An 18,216-nucleotide genomic window follows, 5' to 3' on the forward strand; every position below is an offset into this window, starting at 1 on the left:
TCTGTGCAGGGCATTATCATTTAAAAATCTTTGCCAATATGGAAGGTAACAGTAATATAATTGTTATTTTATACTTTACATTTCCTTAAAAATTAGTGAGAACAAATACTTTAAAATATGATCACTAGCAATTTATAATTTCCCTTCTGTGAAATTATCTGTTCATGTACTTTGTCAATTTTTCTATCGAAGTGTTCATTTTTTTTCAAACAACTTAAATGAGCTCTTTGTATATATTAAGAATATCATCTCTTTAGCTATCATATTAATTGAAAATATTTTTCTTGGTTTGTTATTTGTCTTTTAACTTTGCTTAAAATTTATTTCTCTATACAGAAATTTTACATAAAAGATAATAACACTTTTCATTTTTTATTGTGGGGCTTCTGACCCTGGTGTCATGCTAATAAAATCTTTCTCAACCCCAATCTGATATTCTTTATTTTCTTCTAGTATTTTAATTTAGATTTTTAAAATTAAATCTTTAATCTATCTGGAATTAATTTTTGTGTAAGGCGTGTGAAAGGGACATAACTTAAATTTTTCTAAATAAAATAGGTAATAGTCTCAAAACTAAATAAAACAGCTCGTCTTTCCCCTGGATCTGAAAGACCACATTTATCAATACTAAACTTCGATCTATATATATATTCATGTTCCTCTACTCCAAATAACAGATCTATTGATTTCTTCCTGTGCTAGTATGACAGCTTTAATTACTGTAGTTTTATAACAGATTTTAATATCTGGTAGGGTAAGTTCTCTATTTTCTTACTTTTTTTCTTTATTCAACTTCAGTGAGGTATAATTTACATAAAAATAAAATTCACATGGTTAACTGTACAAGTCTTTGGACTGTTGACAGATGTATACTCTTGTGTAACCACAACTCCAATCAAGATATACCACATTTATTTATTTATTTATTCTTTTGAGGAAGATTAGCCCTAAGCTAACATCTGCTGCCAATCCTCCTCTTTTTGCTGAGGAAGACTGGCCCTGAGCTAACATCCGTGCCCATCTTCCTCTATTTTATATGTGGGACCCTACCACAGCATGGCTTGCCAAGCAGTGCCATGTCCACACCCAAGATCCGAACCAGCGAAACCTGGGCCACTGAAGCGGAACGTGTGCACTTAACCGCTGCGCCACAGGCCAGTCCCCCAATCTACAGCATTTAAATCACCACAAAAAGTTCCTTCAAGCTCCCACCATCCTCTGCGTTGGACAACTACTGATCTGATTTCTATAACAATGGATTAGCTTGGCCTGTTCTAGAATTTCACATAAACAGAACAATACAATATGTACATACTCTTGCATCTGGCTTCTTTTTACTCAGCATGTCTGTAGGATTGATCCATGCTGTCAAGTAAACTAGTAGTTTGTTTCCCTTTTATTGGTAAGTAATCTTCCCCTGTATTACTGGATCTCATTTTGTTTATCCATTCACCTACTGAGGAACATTTGGGTTGTTCCCAGTACTTGGCTATTATTAAAGCTGCTGTAAACATTTGCTTACAAGTCTTTTTCTAGACATAAGTTTTCATTTCTCTTGGGTAAATATCTATGAGTTGCTGAGTCATGTACTAAACGTATGCTTAACTTTATAAGAAATTGCCAAACTGTTTTTCCACAGTAATCGCACTATTCTACATTCTATCTAACAATATAAGAGAGTTAAGTTGCTCAACACTAGGAATTGCCAATCTTTTTAATGTTAGTCATTCTAATGGATGTGAAGTGGCATCTCACTGACATTTTAATTTGCATTTTCCTCATGCCTAATGATGATGAATAACTTTTGAGGTGTTTATTGGCCATTTGTATTTTTTTGGGGTGAAATGTCTATTCAAGTCTTTTGTCAATTTCTTAAATAATTTGTTTGCTTTTTTATTATTAAATTTTAAGAGATCTTTATATATTCTGGATCCAAGTCCTTTGTCCAAAATATTGTTGTGAATATTTTTCCCAGTCTGTGGTTTGCTTTTTCATTGTCTTGATGAAGCAACTGGAAGAGCAGAAGTTTTTAAATTTGATGAGTCTAATTTATCAATTTTCTTTTATGGTTAATGCTTTTTGTGTCCTATCTAAAAATTTTCTGCCTACCTCAACAGCATGGAAATTTTCTCCCATGTTTACTTCTAGAAGTTTTATAGTTTTAGCTTTTATGTTTAGGGCTATGATCTACTTCAAATTGATTTTTATATATGATGTGAGTGATTATGGTTCTTTTTTTCTAAATAGATATCTAGTTACTTCAGAATCATTTGATGAATAGACTATCCTTACCCTATTGAATTATGTTGCCACTTTTATCAAAATTCACGTGTCTTCATATGCATAGTTCTATTCTATTCCACTGATCTTTAGCCAATATCACATTGTCCTGAAGTAAGACTAGAAATGAGGTAGTGTAAGTCCTTCAATTTTTATTTTCCAAAATAATTTTGGCCAGTCTAGAGAGTTTGCATAACTGTTAGAATCAACTGTTGACTTCTAGCTCCCCGCTCCTCGCCTCCCAAAAAGAAGCCTGCTGGGAGTTTAATTAGGATTGCATTGAATCTACACTTGAATTTTGAAAAAAATGGGCATCATAACAATATTGAGGCTCCCAATACATGGGCATCAAAAATCTCTCCATTTATTTAGATCTTCTTTAATTTCTCTCAGCACTGTTTTTGCAATTTTTGCTGTAGAGGTCTTGCCACGTTTAGATTTTTCCCTCAGTATTTTATTTTTGATGCTACTATAAAAATATGGTTTCATTTTATTTTCCAATTGTGTACTTCTAGTATATAGAAATACAACTGAATGTTCTATATTGACCTTGTATTCTGCAACCTTGCAAGATCACTTAGTTACAAGAATTGTTTTGGCTTGTTTTTGTTTTTCCTTTTGATAGATTCATCGGGATTTTTGTACACAGCAATCATATCATCTGAAAATACAGTTTTACTTTTTCCTTATCAATCTTTATGCCTGTTATTCCTTTACTTGCCTTATCACTGAATAGGACCTGTGATAAAATAATGAATAAAGGTGATCAGAATGGACATCTTTCCCTTTTGCCCTGATCTTAGGGGGAAAACATGTCTTTCTTCAATACATATGATGCTAGTTGTAAACTTTCAGATAGCCTTTATCAGATTTCTGTTCCTAGTTTGCTGAAAGTTTTTATATGAGTGGGCTTTAAATTTTGCCAAATGTTTTTTCTGAAATGATTAAGAAATGGTTTTTCTTCTTTATTCTTCTAATGTGGTGATTACATTGATTTTCAAACGATGAATCAACCTTGAAGTCCTTAGTCTTTGTTGTATTATCCTTATTATATATTCCCATATTTAATTTGCTAGCATTTTGCTGAGGATTTTTGCATGAGAACTTCTGCATGCTCATGAGGGATACTGACGTGTAATCTTGGTTTTTGGTAATGTATTTGTCATGTTTTGTCAAGATTAAGCTGGTCTCATAAAATGAGTTGAGAAGTATTTTCTCCTCTATTTTCTGAGAAGAGTTTGTATAAGACTGGTGTTAAATCCTTACTTGAATATTTATAGAATTCACCAGTGAAACTCTCTGGGCCTGAAATTTTCTGATTACGAATTCAAGTTCTTTAAAGATACAGGGCTACTCAGATTTTCTATTTATTCTTCAGTCAGTTTCAGTAAGTTGTGTTTTCCAAGGAATTTGTCCATTTCACTAATCTGTCAATTTTAATAATAAAATTGGTCATAATATTCCCTTATTACTCTTTAATGTGTGTAGGATCTGTAGTACTATCTCCATTTCTCTTCCTAATACTGACAAATTGTGTTTTCTCTTATTTCCTTGATTTTTTTTTAAAAAAACGTATCTATTGGAGTAAATTATACATAACATAAAGCTTACGATTTTAACCATTTTTAAGTGTACAGTACTATGATATTAAGTATAGTCACACTGCTGTGCATCCATCACCACCATCCATCTCCAGAACTTTTCATCTTTCTCAACTAAAACTCTGTACCCATTAAAAGCTGACTTCCCACTCCCTCTGCCCCAGCACCTGGCAGCCACCATTCTACTTTCTGTCTCTAAGCCTCTAACTACTCTAGGAACCTCATCTAAGTGGAATCATATAATATCTATCTTTTAGTGACTAGCTTACTTAGCATAATGTCTTCAAGATTCATCCATGTAGCATGTATCAAAATTTATTCCTTTTTAAGGCTGAATAATATTCCACTGTATGTATAAACCATTTTGTTTATCTATTCATCCACTGATGGACTCTTAGGCTGCTTCCACTTTTTGGCAATTGACAATAATGCTGCTACAAATATCTGTTCAAGTCCCTGCTTTCGCTTCTTTTGGATACATACCCAGAAGTGGAATTGTTGGATCACATGGCAATTCTATTTTTAATTTTTTGAGAAATCACCATACCATTTTCCATAGTAGTTGCATGATTTTACATTCTCATCAGCAATGCATAAGAATTCCAATTTCTCCATATCCTCTCAACACTTATTTTGTATTTTTTTAATAACAAACATCCTAACGTGTGTAAAATAGTGTCTCATTATGATTTTGATTTGCATTTCCCTAATGATTAGTGATGTTAAGTATCTTTTCATGTGTTTATGGGCTGTCTATGTAAGTCCTTTGCCCTCTCCCTTTTTTTTTTGGTGAGGAAGATTTGCCTTGAGCTAACACCTGTTGCCAATCTTTCTCCTTTTTTTTGCTTGAAGAAGATTAGCTCTGAGCTAACATTTGTGCCTATCTTCCTCTATTTTGTATGTGAGATGCCACCTCAGCATGGCTGACAAGTGGTGTAGGATCCAAACCCACAAACCCTGGCTGCTGAAGTGGAGTGCACCGAACTTAACCACTATGCCACCAGGGCCTGCCCCCTTTGCCCGTTTTTGAATCAGGTTTTTTGTTGTTATTGAGTTATAGGAGTTCTTCATATATTTTGGATATTGATCCTTTATCAGATACATGATTTACAAATATTTTCTCCCATTCTGTAGGTTGCATTTTCATCCTGTTGATGGCATCCTTCGATGCACAAGTTTTAATTTTGATAAAATCCAATTTATCTAGTTTTTCTTGTGTTGCCTGTGCTTTTGGTGTCATCCATGATTATTCTTGTTAGGAATCTATCAATTTTATTAATTTTTTCAAAGAACCAAATACTGGTTTTGTTAATTTTCTCTATTGTTTATTTTCTATTTCATTGATTTCTGTTCATATCTCTCTCATTTCTTCTGCTTACTCGGAGTTAAATTTGCCCTTCTTTTTAGGTGGAAACATAGATCATTGTTTTTAAGACTTTCTTTTCTTTTTTTCTTTTTTTGGTGGGGAAGATTGGCGCTGAGCTAATATCTGTTGCCAATCTTCCTCTTTTTGCTTTAGGAAGATGTTGCTGAGCTGACATCTGTGCCAATCTTCCTATATTTTGCTTAATGAAGTTTGATACTCTCTTATTAGGTACATACCTATTTACGTCTGTCTTCCTGGTGAATTTCTCCTTACCTCACTATGTAATCTAATGATTAGAGAGTAATCCTGTCTAATCTCTTGTAATACTCTTTGTCTTGAAGTATAGTTTGCTTAAATTAACACAGCTCTGCCAGCTTTCTTCTGCTTATTGTTTACATAAGATATATTTTCCATCCTTCTACTTTGAAACTATCTGTGTCTTTAAATTTAAAATATACATCTCTTATATCAGGACATGGTTAGATCATGCTTTTTATAACCATTCTGACATTTACTGCCTTTAACTGGAGTTCTAATCTATCCACATTTAAATATCATTATTCATTAGTCAGGATTAAGTCAACTGTCTTACCCTTTGTTTTCCATTTCCCCCTTCTGTTTTTTGTTCTTACATTGCTGTTTTTCTGCTTTCTTTGGGGTTAACTGAATTTTTTTTTAATGCTCCATTTTATTCCTTCTATTGGCTTCTTAGATATAGAGCTCTTTTGGCTATTTTTCTTAGTAGTTGTTCTACTAAGGAGTTCTACTAGGAGATACACATCCTTAACTTATCAGAGTCTCTTTAGAGTCATTAGAACACCTCTTCACATCTGGTATTTCATACTTCTTACTTTACCCTTCCCTCACTTAATACACAACATTCCTACTTCCCACTTCTTATTTCCTTTTCACAAATCTAATAACCTTACAACAGTAAAATTCCATTTATCCATCCCCCATTCACTGTGCTGTGTAACTTTGGTAAATCAATTAAACTAAACACTTCAGTTTGCTCAACTGGAAAATGCGGATAATAACAGCATCTTCACATAGTTGCAGTAAGAATTAAATTAAATTTGTAAATTGTCTAGCCTAAAACCTGACACACAATAGGTCTTCCATAAAGTTAATGTCCTTTCCAATTTCTCTAGGAAAATATGATCTAACCCGTGATTATGCCTTCTACAGGTCAGTAGCTCTTAACAGAAAAGGAGACCCCATCTCTAGCACATTATTTCCATCTATGTTAGGGATACAGGTGAACCCACCCATTATGGATACAGACAATGCCTCTAATACAGAACTCTGCACTGCACTGACCTAACACTGTTAATCCTTGGTAGTCCCCTTGATTTTAAAAGTAAAACGGTATAGAGAAATTTAAATAAATTCTGGAAACACAAAGTAATTAGTCATAATTATAAGCTAAGAATTTAAGAGGCACTTAAATGTTCCACATAAAATAATAAATTAAAGATATAACACCATATTTTAAAAATTGGCTTGAAACTGCTCTAGTAGTTTGGACCATGTGAGAAACAGGTCCCATGTTAAGGTCTTATGACGGGGCCAGCCCAGTGGTGCAGCAGTTAAGTGCGCACGTTCCGCTTCAGCGGCCCAGGGTTCACTGGTTCGGATCCCGGGTGCGGACATAGCACCGCTTGGCAAGTCATGCTGTGCTAGGCATCCCACATATAAAGTAGAGGAAGACGGGCATGGATGTTAGCTCAGGGCCAGCCTTCCTCAGCAAAAAGAGGAGGATTGGCAGTAGTTAGCTCAGGGCTAATCTTCCTCAAAAAAAAAAAAAAAGGTCTGTTAATAAATTTTGGGGCTGGCCCCATGGCTGAGTGGTTGGGTAAGCGTGCTCCACTGCGGCAGCCCAGGGTTTCGCTGGTTCGGATCCTGGGTGCAGACAAGGCACTGCTCATCAGGCCATGCTGGGGCGGCATCCCATATGCCACAACTGGAAGGACCCACAACTAAAAATATGGAACTATGCTGGGGAGAAGAAGGAAAAATAAAATCTTTAAAAAAAGGTCCCAAGACAACAGCAGACTAATTGCCTCTTCCAACTCATTCTAACTCATTTTAACCTCATACCTAGAGACTGACTCTATTCTCAAGTGAATTCTACACTGGTATCCAGTAGATGTTCATAAAAGTAAACCCACTCTAGAGATGACACGCTCACTGGGAATCAGAAGAGACTACAAAATATATCCTGCACCAATCTCCAACAGCCATCAGACCACAGAGCCAAAAGGAAAACGATTTATGCTCACTGTGTGATACTTCAAGCTACAGCCAAGAAGAGAACGTACAAAGGCTGGTGCCACTCAATACAAGCCCTCAACTACAAGCCTAAAACAAAACTCAGGCAACACTAGGTAAATCGAAACCAAGCCAGAGGGGCTCCGGCAGCTCTGTAGAAAGCACACCTAATACACAGACTTGAGGTACCAATGGAAGAAAGGGATTAGGAGCTACTCGTTAGTGGAAAAAAGCCATTATTCTGTTCAGGTACGAGTTCAGTAGCAGCAGGGGCTACGAAGATTAAGTAGACAAAGTTCCTTTAGGGAACACAAAACAAAGATAATATTAAACTAAAAATTCAAGGAAAAACTAAAGATGAATGTTTTAAGGGCACAAGAAAAATCAACTTCAGTACCAAGCCCTAAGGTGACAGATGGCACATGGGAGTGGCAACACACTACAGTAATTAAAAAGAACAACATTCAAGAACTGAAAGTACTGGTATAGTTTGGGTTTTTATTGAAGAATAGCACGTTTTCACTGCATTCATAAAACGATTTGCCATGGCATGCAGTTTTTAAAAAACATCAAAGTTCTCAACCTACAGCAACCAAAGTGGTAGGCAATTTCTAAGCCCAGGTCTCAGAAATGTTCAGTTTACTCTCACTGCCCACCCCTGAAGAATGTGAGAGCACTGCAGCCCCATGAAAACCCAAGAACTAATGTGCAATAGGCTTTTGCTGGGGTAGGCTAGAGTGGCTGTACTTACTGGAGTCCTCCCACTGGAGTAAATGCAGCTTCCACACAGAATAATACAAAAATCCCAGTACTAGAAAAAGGCAGAGGGCTAGCAGCAGATTGCGTACAAATACCAAGAGTCCCATCTTCACATGATTTACGATTTCCTACATGACCTAAAAAAAAAAAAAAAAAAATTTAGGTCTTAAAAGATAAAGCAATCATCTTATTGATATGCTCTACCTTAAAATAAGTATTTATAGAAAGAATTTCCAAATGAAGAACCACCAAGAATTACCACTGAGTTCATGACACAGCATCCTCCAGCCTGCTCATCTCTATCTCAAGGGAACAGCTTCCCCAGTCACTCAGCATCCAGGCCAGAAATCAGCAGTCATCCTTTTGTCCTTCCTCTCCCTCATTCCCAACATCCAATCAATGACCAAATTCTAGCAATTCCAATCTCCCAAACAAATCTCAAATCAAAGCCCCATCCAACCATCTCTACTCTAGTCCATGCCACCATGTATTCCCATCACCAAGCCTCCCTGCCTCCAAATCTGCACTCTCCCAAGTCCCTCTTCCACACAGCAAAATGAGCAGTCTGTTAATAACACAAAATCTGACACTACTTCCCTGCCTAGACCCTTCTGTACTAGTTTTCTACTGCTGCTCTTCAAAGTACCACAAACTTAGCAGCTTACAACAGCGGGAATATATAATCTCAGAGTTCTGTAGGCCAAAAGTCCAGGCACAGTGTGGCTCAGCGGGGTACTCGCATTGGGTCTCACAAGGACAAAACCAAGGGCTCAGCAGGGCTGTACTCCTTTCTAGATTCTGGAGATGAATCTGCTCCAAGGTCATTCAGGCTGTTGGCTGAATTCAGTCCCTCGCAGCTGTAGGGCCGAGGTCCCGCTTCCTTGCTGGTTATCAGTCTTTGCTCCTGTATTCCTTCTCATGCTCTCTATGGGGCCTGACTCCAGCCATGGTGGGTTAAGTCCGTCTCATGCTTTGACTCTCTCCAACTTCCCCTCTACCACGTCTTGCTTCTGCTTCCAGCCACGGAAATTTTGCTTTTCAGGCTCATGTGATTAGATTGGCCTCACCTGAATAATCAAGGAACATCTAGCTATTTTTTTGTATTGAGGTTAGTTTCAGACGTATAATATAATGATTCAATATATGTATATATTACAAAACGATCACCAAAACAAGTCTAGTCAACATCTGTCACAATACCATTACAATTTTTTTTATTTTGATAACTTCCAAGATCCACTCTCAAAGCAATTTTCAAATATACCATATAGTATTGGTAACTATAGCCACCATTACATTATATTACTGTAACTACATTATATCGCTGTGCATTACATCCCCAGGACTTATAACTGGAAGTTTGTATCTTCTGAGTGTTTCACCCATTTCACCTACTCCCCACCCCCTGCCTCTGGCAAACATTGATCTGTTCTATCTATGAGTTTGACTTTTTTTTTTAGATTCCACATATAAGTAAGATCATATAGTATTTGTCTGTCTCTGTCTAACTTATTTCACTTAGCATAAGGCCTTCTACGTCTACCTGTGTTGTCTCAAGTGGCAGAATTTCCTTCTCTCTATGGCTAAATAATATTCCATCATATGTGTATATATCTCACATTTTCTTTCTCTATTCATTTGTTGGTGAACACTTGGGTTGTTTCCATGTCTTGGCTAATGCAAATAATGCTATAATGAACGTGGACGTGCAGATACCTTTTTGAGTTAGTGTTTTCATTTCCTTCACATATACACCCAGAAGTGGAATTGCTCAATCATATGGTAGTTCTGTTTTTAATTTTTTGAGGAACTTCCATATTTTCCATAGTGGCTGCAATAATATCCCTATTTTAAGGTCCATAATCTTAATTTCATTTGCAAAGTTCCTTTTGCCATGTAAGGTGACACATTTACAGATTCCAGGGATTGGGGCGTGGGCACATTTAGGGGGCCATTCTGCCTAACACACCTTTCATTCAATTCTCAATTCCTTTAGAATAAAGTAACTGCTCTTTAAGGCCTAGTAGCTCTGATTGTGCCCCTATTTACTCTCCAATTCATCTCTTGCTTCTCTTAACCTTGTCTGTGTCCCATGCTCTAGTCATTCTTTCTCCTTTCACTGATTGTTGCCTTGCTGTTTCTCTCCTCCAGGCCCGTCTGGAACAGTCTTCATCGCCTGCTGTTTCACCTGCTGCACATTCTTTGATACACACCTTAAATGTAACATCAGCCAGACGACTTCCCAGGATCACCCCTCCCTACCTCCACTCAGATATCTTAGCCACAAAATAACTTAAGAGAAAGAAATTATGTATAAATATTATAAATGAAATGATAAAAAGTTATCACTTGCAGAAAACATAATTGTCCATCTAGAAAAGCCAAGAGAATCAAATGAAAAACCACTAGAACTACTAGGAAGTTCACTAAAATAGGCAAGATTAATTTACAAAAATCATCAGCTTCTTAAAAACTACACTAGCAATGTAAGGGGGAAAAATTCCATTCATGATGGCAACAAAATCTGTAAAATACCTAAAAATAAACTGAGGAAGAAATGGGCACGATTTCCACAAAAAACATAAGAGATCAAAATAAAAAAAGGGACGTAACAGGTTCCTAAGTGAGAAGATTCAACACTGGAAATACGTCAGTTCTCCTGAAATGTCAATTCTCTATAAATTCAGTGTAACTCCAGTCAAAACCCATGACTTCTTCTGAACATGGATCTAAAGTCAACCTGAAGACTTCATGCCCAAGAAGAGCCAGAAAAATTTTTTTAATGAAAAATAACGACATGAGGATTTGCCTTCCCAGATATCAAAACCAACTCAAAGCTACAATTATTAAGACAGATAGGTACTGGCACAGGAAAAGACAAATAGATCAATGGAACAGGTTAGAGTCTAGAAATTACCTTTCTCGATAGACAGACATAGACATACACACACATATATGAATGAATTTACCTTATCTATGTGTATACATATATATATGAATTTACTCTGATAAGCACATAAATTTTAAAAAGAAAAAAAAGGTATGATAGGATACATAGCTAATTGTTGATGTGGTTACCTCTAGCAAATAGGATGGAATGATGAGAACTTCTCCCTTTATACACTTCTGAATTAAATTTATTTGTTAAAAGTCATAAGTATTGGCTCTATAATTTTTTAACATTAAAAAAATCAAAGAATAACATATTGTAAAAATGTAAATTGATCAACTCTTTCAGGAGCATTTTGGAAGTATCTGTTGAAATTTACAACATTCATACACCTTGACCCAGCATTTCTATTTCTGTGATTTTTTCCTAAAGTAACGCTCCAACAAATATTTTAAAAGAAACGTACATGAATATTCATTAGCAACACTGATTAGAAGAGCAAAATACTAGAAACAATTCAAGCGTCCAACAACAGGGAACCAGACAAATAAACTATGGTACGTCTACACAAGGACATCTCTGTCAGATAGGGTCTTGGCAGGGAATAGTCAGCAAAAGCAAAGGATTTTTTGTAGCTGTGCGAGAAGGATTAAAGGACTGAGCAGGGGTGGTGAAGCATCCAGGGACTATCAACAACAGAGGCTACTCCTACACTGGAGCTGAAGGGGCAAGGAGACAGAAGGGTGTTACTGGAGCCCCAGCAAGAGCTGGCTGAAGAAAAGGCCAGCCAACAGGAGCAGAAGCCACAGAGGAACACAGCGGCTACTAGGGCCAGGGCAAGGGACAGAGGGGGATAATAAATACTCTGACTTCTCTCACCACTCGCCCTCTGATCCCTGTCGTGCCTCCTATCAGCTGATCCTAACTGAAAGCCAGAGGGCAAGGAAGCCCACAGGATGCAGTTCGTAGAGGTCAGCCACTAGTGCACAGAGGAAAGAAGGTGGATAATGATCAACGAGAGCAGGAGAATAATAAGTATAGAATATGATGTACCAGTTACAGGCAGATTTGCATGTCCTAACATGGAAAAATGTCTAGAATATACTGCTAAGTGAAAAAAAATCTAGTTGTAGAATAGTAATGTGTATGTATGTATGCATGGCCACATATTGACCGTAACAAACAAGGATGACAGTAATGTTTAAAACTAAGGTTAAGTATTAAGTACATACTTAAAAGAATATGCACCAAGCTGTTGACAATAATTATCTGTGAAAAGTTTTCGGGGGGGAGGTTCATGATCAATTTATTATTTTAATTTTTATATTTATGTAAGTAATAAATGTACAAAGTTTTCACAGTGAAATAGAAATTGGAGACTTGCATTTCCTGCAGCACAAATGACTATGTATCCTGTCCAACAGTCCCACTGAAAACAATGTAAAATTTAAGGTACAAGCAGCCTCCCTACAAAGGGCAGGTGGTTCTCTGAAAGCTCTTCTTTCCTTTCAGGAGGGAGCTGCAGCAACTCGTCCCAGCCCCGCCCGCTTCTTTCTGTCCTGAAAGCAGATGTGACATCTGAACCACACAGTGACTACAACCTAAGACTCTGGCAGACACACAATGTGAGTCAACAGATTTACCCATTCATTCAACAAATGTGACAGTGAGAAGGCTGAACTACCTACCTATTTTATTTGTCTTTTCCATGAAGGAAAAGGATCTTCCTAATGAAGAGGTAGAACAAACATCCCAAAGAGGAAACTGATTCCAAAAGTGGATGGCATATAAAGAAGAAATAAGAGCAGAAGATAAGCCAAAACCTCCAAGACAAGGAGAAGAACAACACTTCAAGATTCTAAAACACATGAAATTTCAAACCACTGCTAAGACAAAAGTTTGACAACACATTCTAGTGGTGAGGATGTGGGGAAAAAAACAGGCACCCATACATTGCTGGTGGGGAGAGGGATGTGGCATTAGCTAACAAAATCACACACGCTTTTACCCTTTAACCCAATATCCTCACTTCTAAGAAACCATCCCAGAAATACACTGAAAAAAATACAAAAGGACTTATGCACATGGCTATTTAGTGCAGCACTATTTGTATTATAAGAGACTAAGACTGAAAGCACTCCAAATGCCCTCTTGATGGGGGTCGAATAAACTATGGTATATCCACAAAATGGAGGATTATGCAGCCATAAAAAGAAATGAGCTCGCTCCCTTTCTTCCTTTCTGAATAATTTAATCTAAAAGCCATTAGTGGGGCCGGCCCTGTGGCACAGCGGGTAAGTGTGCACGTTCTGCTTCCACAGCCCAGGGTTCGCTGGTTTGGATCCCGGGTGTGGACACTGCACCACTTGGCGTGCCACACTGTGGTAGGCGTCCCACATATAAAGTAGAGGAAGATGGGCACGGATGTTAGCTCAGGGCCAGTCTTCCTCAGCAAAAAGAGGAGGATTGGCAGCAGATGTAAGTTCAGGACTAATCTTCCTCAAAAAAATAAAAATAAATAAAAATAAAAATAATAAAATAAAAGCCATTAGGTTTCAGGGGCTAAGCAAGGTAGGCTCATGTACCTGGAGTGAAGAGGAGGGGAGGAGCATCAGGCCATCATGATGGGTCCAAGTAAATATACTGAGGCCAATGGGAGCCAGATTTCTCAATGAGGGAGAAGGGAGTTACAAATATGGAAAGGAAAAAAGTAGAATAAATCTTTTGGGTTGTATTGGAATTGGAGGTATCAGTGTGAACTGATCATTTTCAATATATAAAGATATAAAAATAGTATGGATAGTGTGTGAGTCCCTTTGTGTGTACACATGCATATACTCCCTAGCTCTATCCACTAAAAGGGCCCGGCAACATACTCCAATAGCAGTGAGCACATCTAGCACCTAGATCCAGATTTTTAAATACCATGCTCCACTATACGAACCAGGGATCCTTAGAAGAATGGCTGATTCCAGGGCTGAGGAGGAGAACATACAAGATAAGCCTGGATCATCTTGCTGTGCCTGAAAGCAGGAAAATGCTCAAAGAGTGAAGACATGTCAAAAGGAAAAAGAAGCCAGCCTGAGGGACTCCTACTGGCCAGATCTGGAGCAATTCAGCAACAAGATAAAGATGCTACTAACAGACTATAACCCATTAAATAAGAATCTAATAAATGAGGAAAGGAGAATACTTTCTCTTAGAGCAGAATGTCAACTAATGAATGTAGAAGGAATAATGTAATTAGAAAATCACCATTTAATCACAGAACTGCAAATCAAAATCACAGTGAGACATCACCTCACACCTGTTAGAATGGCTATCATCAACAAGATAAGAGACAACAAGTGCTGGAGAGGATGTGGAGAAAAAGGAACCCTTGTGCACTATTGGTGAGAATGTAAACTGATGCAGCTACTACAGAGCACAGTACCGAAGGTCCTCACAAAAATTAAAAAGAGAACTACCATCTGATCCAGCAATCCCACTTCTGGGTATTTATCCGAAGAAAATGAAAGCAGGAACTTGAAAAGACATACGCACCCCCATGTCATTACATATTATTTATAATAGCCAAGATAATGGAAACAACCTAAATGTCTATCAATGGATGAATGGATAAAGAAGATGTAGTTTATATAGACAATGGAATATTATTCAGGCATAAAAAGGAAATCTTCCTACTTGCAACAACATGGATGGACCTTGAGGGCATTATGGTTAAGTGAAATAAGCCAGACAGAGAAAGACAAATACAAGTTCATAGATACAAAGAACAGACTGGTGGTTGCCAGAGGTGGGGAGTGGAGGGTGGGTATAATGAGTGACGGGAGTGAAAAGGTACAAACTTCCAGTTACAAAATAAGTAAGTCCTAGGGATGTAATGTACAGCACGGTGACTATAGTTAATAATACTGTACTGCATATGTGAAAGTTGCTAAGAGAGTAAATCATAAAAATTCTTAGTACAAGGAAAAAAATTCTGTAACTACACCTGGTGATGGATGTTAACTAGACTTACTATGGTGATCATTTCACAAAATATATAAATATCAAATGATTATGGTGTACACCTGAATCTAATATAATGTTGTATGTCAATTACATCAAAAAATTAATGTTCAAACTTTAAAAAAAACGAAAATCACCATTTAGCAACTATTTTAGTAATAATTCAGCTAAGAAACATCAAAGGATGCTAAAATTAACGGGTAAAAGTTTTGAGAAATGGGATATTATATAGCTTAAAGTGTCTCCCCTCAAGATACTTATTGATTACAAAGGGAAAAAGAGTAACTTTATAAGGGAAAAATCTAGTAGACATCACACCACCATAAGCTAGCTGAGGGATATATGGGAGTTCTTTGTAATATTTTTGCAACTTTGTTTCAAGTCTGAAATTATTTCAAAACGAAACCAAAAAAAGAAAGATTTTTAAACTAAATGCTAAAATACGTGTTCAAATAAACATCCAAATGAGAGATTATGCAGCCACTTAAAATGTTGTTTATGAAAACATTTTAATGACATGGGCAAATGCTTATGATATAGCATTAAATGAAAAAATTTAAGATGCAAGTATCGTAAACTCAACTATCAAAAGAATAGAAAAGACCAGAGTGAAACATAAAAACAGTAACAGTAGACTAGTGCTGAGAAGTTTTTAGACTGTAGGAGCGCACTCGGCCTCCCTGTCCGGCCATAAGAAAGCACACAGGTAAAGAGCTGCAGATGTGCGCGGGAAGCTCCTGCAGCATGTGGAGGCAGTGCAGCAATCTGGACTCGTCCTCCCTTCATGCATCCATCTGACCTCAGAGAAGGAGGTGTCTCTCTTCTGTCCAAAGCTAATGCAACAAACACCAAGTGCCAGGAATTATGCGAGGCATAGAAGACATTAAGACGATCAAACTCAGACCTTGCCCCAGGGGAGTTCCTCTGACTTCTCATTTCCCATTCCTTCTTCAAACCACCACAATCTGATATGGGTTCTGATCCTACCTGTCACTCAAGAAGTTTACCACTCAACTCTCAAATGCCAAATTCACCGGACACTACAATCCTCCCATAACTTAACCTTTCTACAGCATCTGAAACTGTGACAGGTGGTACACTCCAGTGCTAAGAGCCCTTTCTCTGCCTTCTTTGCCTAGCAATGCCAACTCATCTTTCAGGACCCTGTTCAAGTCTTACCTCTTTCAGGAAGCTGTCCTTAATCATAGCCCTACACTATAGCTGGCTGTCTAACATCACATGCTTACCTCTATTACAGCATTTATAAAACATTGCCTATTTTTCCGTCTCTGCAGAGAATTAGCACATAATTTGAAAGCAGAATCTATAACTTAGGTCTGTGAATTGCCAGCATTTAACAGCATAGCACCTAGTACCTAGCAACTCTCAAGAAGTGTTTGTTTAAAGATTAAAAAAATTAATTTATTTCTAATTACATGCCCAAACTCTAGACATAACTAATATAATTTGCACACATTCCAGAAATACATACTAAAGATATAACTTGTGTGCAATGTACGCATAATGTATGTAGAGGGAAGCTTGGAATACTGCCTGAGGCTTTTTTATATTCTCATTCTACAAATATCCCTAAGGCGATCTCATCCACTTCCATGACTTCATTTACCATCATTATGCTCACTATCCTGAAGTTTCTATATTCCGTCTAGACACCTCTTGTAAGTTCCGTGTCATATGTATTTAACTTCCCACTCTATATCATCATATGGATGCTTCACAGATGCCTCAGACTTCCCCTATAAACTTCTTTCTCCAGTGTTCATGTCTCAGTAAAAGGCAACATCTTCACAGGTGCTCTCATCAGAAACCTGGAAATTATCCTTGACACTGCCCTCTTTCTCACTCACCCTCCACATCAATCATCAAGCCCTATGAATTTGACTCTCAAATATTTCTTGAATCCATCCATTCCTCCATCTTCACTGCCACCATCCTATTTCAAGTCGCTAATCTTTTACTTGGACTACTACTATAGCCTCCCATATCCTTTCTTCATCCTCATCAATTCTTCTACACGTAGCAGTCAATGTGAATTTACTTCACTCCCAGGCTTAAACTTTGTAAATTACCCACTATCCTTAGGGTAAAGTCCCAAACCCCGTAAAAGACTCTGCATGATCTGGCCCCTGCCCACTTCTCCTCTCACATCTCTCACCATCTCGCACCTCTGTGTCTCCAACACTGAACATCTTTCAGTGTTTTGAACTCACCATGTTCTCTCCCAACATGAGGCCTTCTCGACCCGACCACTTCATGAAGCCACTCCCACTCATCCTTTAAGTCTCAGCTTAACAGTTAATTCCACAGGGAAGTCTTATCTTGTCTTCACACTTTAGGTTAGGGCTCCCTATTGTAAATTCCCACAGCACCTGTGTATCCCTGTCCATTACATACTGCACTTATGATCTTACAAGTATTTACAGTATTTTTTTTTTAAGATTGGCACCTGAGCTAACAACTGTTGTCAATCTTTTTTTCTTTCCTTCTGCTTTTTCTCCCCGAATCGCCCCAGTACATAGTTGTATATTTTAGTTGTGGATCCTTTTAGTTGTGGCATGTGGGACACCACCCCAGCATGGCCTGACGGTGCCATGTCCGCACCCAGGATCCAAACAAGCAAAACCCTGGGCCGCCGAAGCAGAGCACACAAACTTAACCACTCGGCCACAGGGCTGGCCCCTACATTATTTTTTTTAGCATTCATATTCTGGCTAATCCAGGCAGGGAGCACGTCTATTTTGTTCACCACTGTATCCCTGGTAGGTACTCAAAAACTATCTGTTCACTGACCGAATATTCAAATCAGTTATACTATGCTCAAAAAAAGGTATAAAAGGTACATAAGGTACATGAAGCTAGATCATTTTAATTAGCCATAAAAAGAAAATTATCCCAAAAAGAGACTCTCTGAAACAAACTATACCAAACTCCCATCATTTTTAAAACAACCTACAATATGGTTATTTTTTGAACCAAACCTGGCAATAACTTTTAGTCTGAAATGTCAGAATTTTGCT

At 37.5% G+C, this 18,216-nt stretch overlaps 1 protein-coding gene across 5 annotated transcripts in view; it reads right to left on the minus strand.

The window, feature by feature from the left end:
* The window catches only part of ST3GAL3 (ST3 beta-galactoside alpha-2,3-sialyltransferase 3), a 193,247-nt gene that overhangs the window by 161,087 nt on the left and 13,944 nt on the right, over positions 1 to 18,216 (minus strand). For 3 of the 5 annotated variants that reach the window (XM_023631691.2, XM_005607122.4, XM_014737325.3), the window contains exon 2: positions 8,270 to 8,414. In XM_023631691.2, the coding sequence (XP_023487459.1) occupies positions 8,270 to 8,384 (115 nt within the window). In that variant the 5' untranslated portion in view covers positions 8,385 to 8,414. Of the gene's footprint in view, positions 1 to 8,269; positions 8,415 to 8,942; positions 9,345 to 18,216 lie in introns of all 5 variants that reach the window. The other 2 variants (XM_070260137.1, XM_014737326.3) reach the window with 1 other exon arrangement.

The sequence above is a fragment of the Equus caballus genome, chromosome 2 (assembly GCF_041296265.1).
Source record: "Equus caballus isolate H_3958 breed thoroughbred chromosome 2, TB-T2T, whole genome shotgun sequence".
Classification (NCBI taxonomy): domain Eukaryota; kingdom Metazoa; phylum Chordata; class Mammalia; order Perissodactyla; family Equidae; genus Equus; species Equus caballus.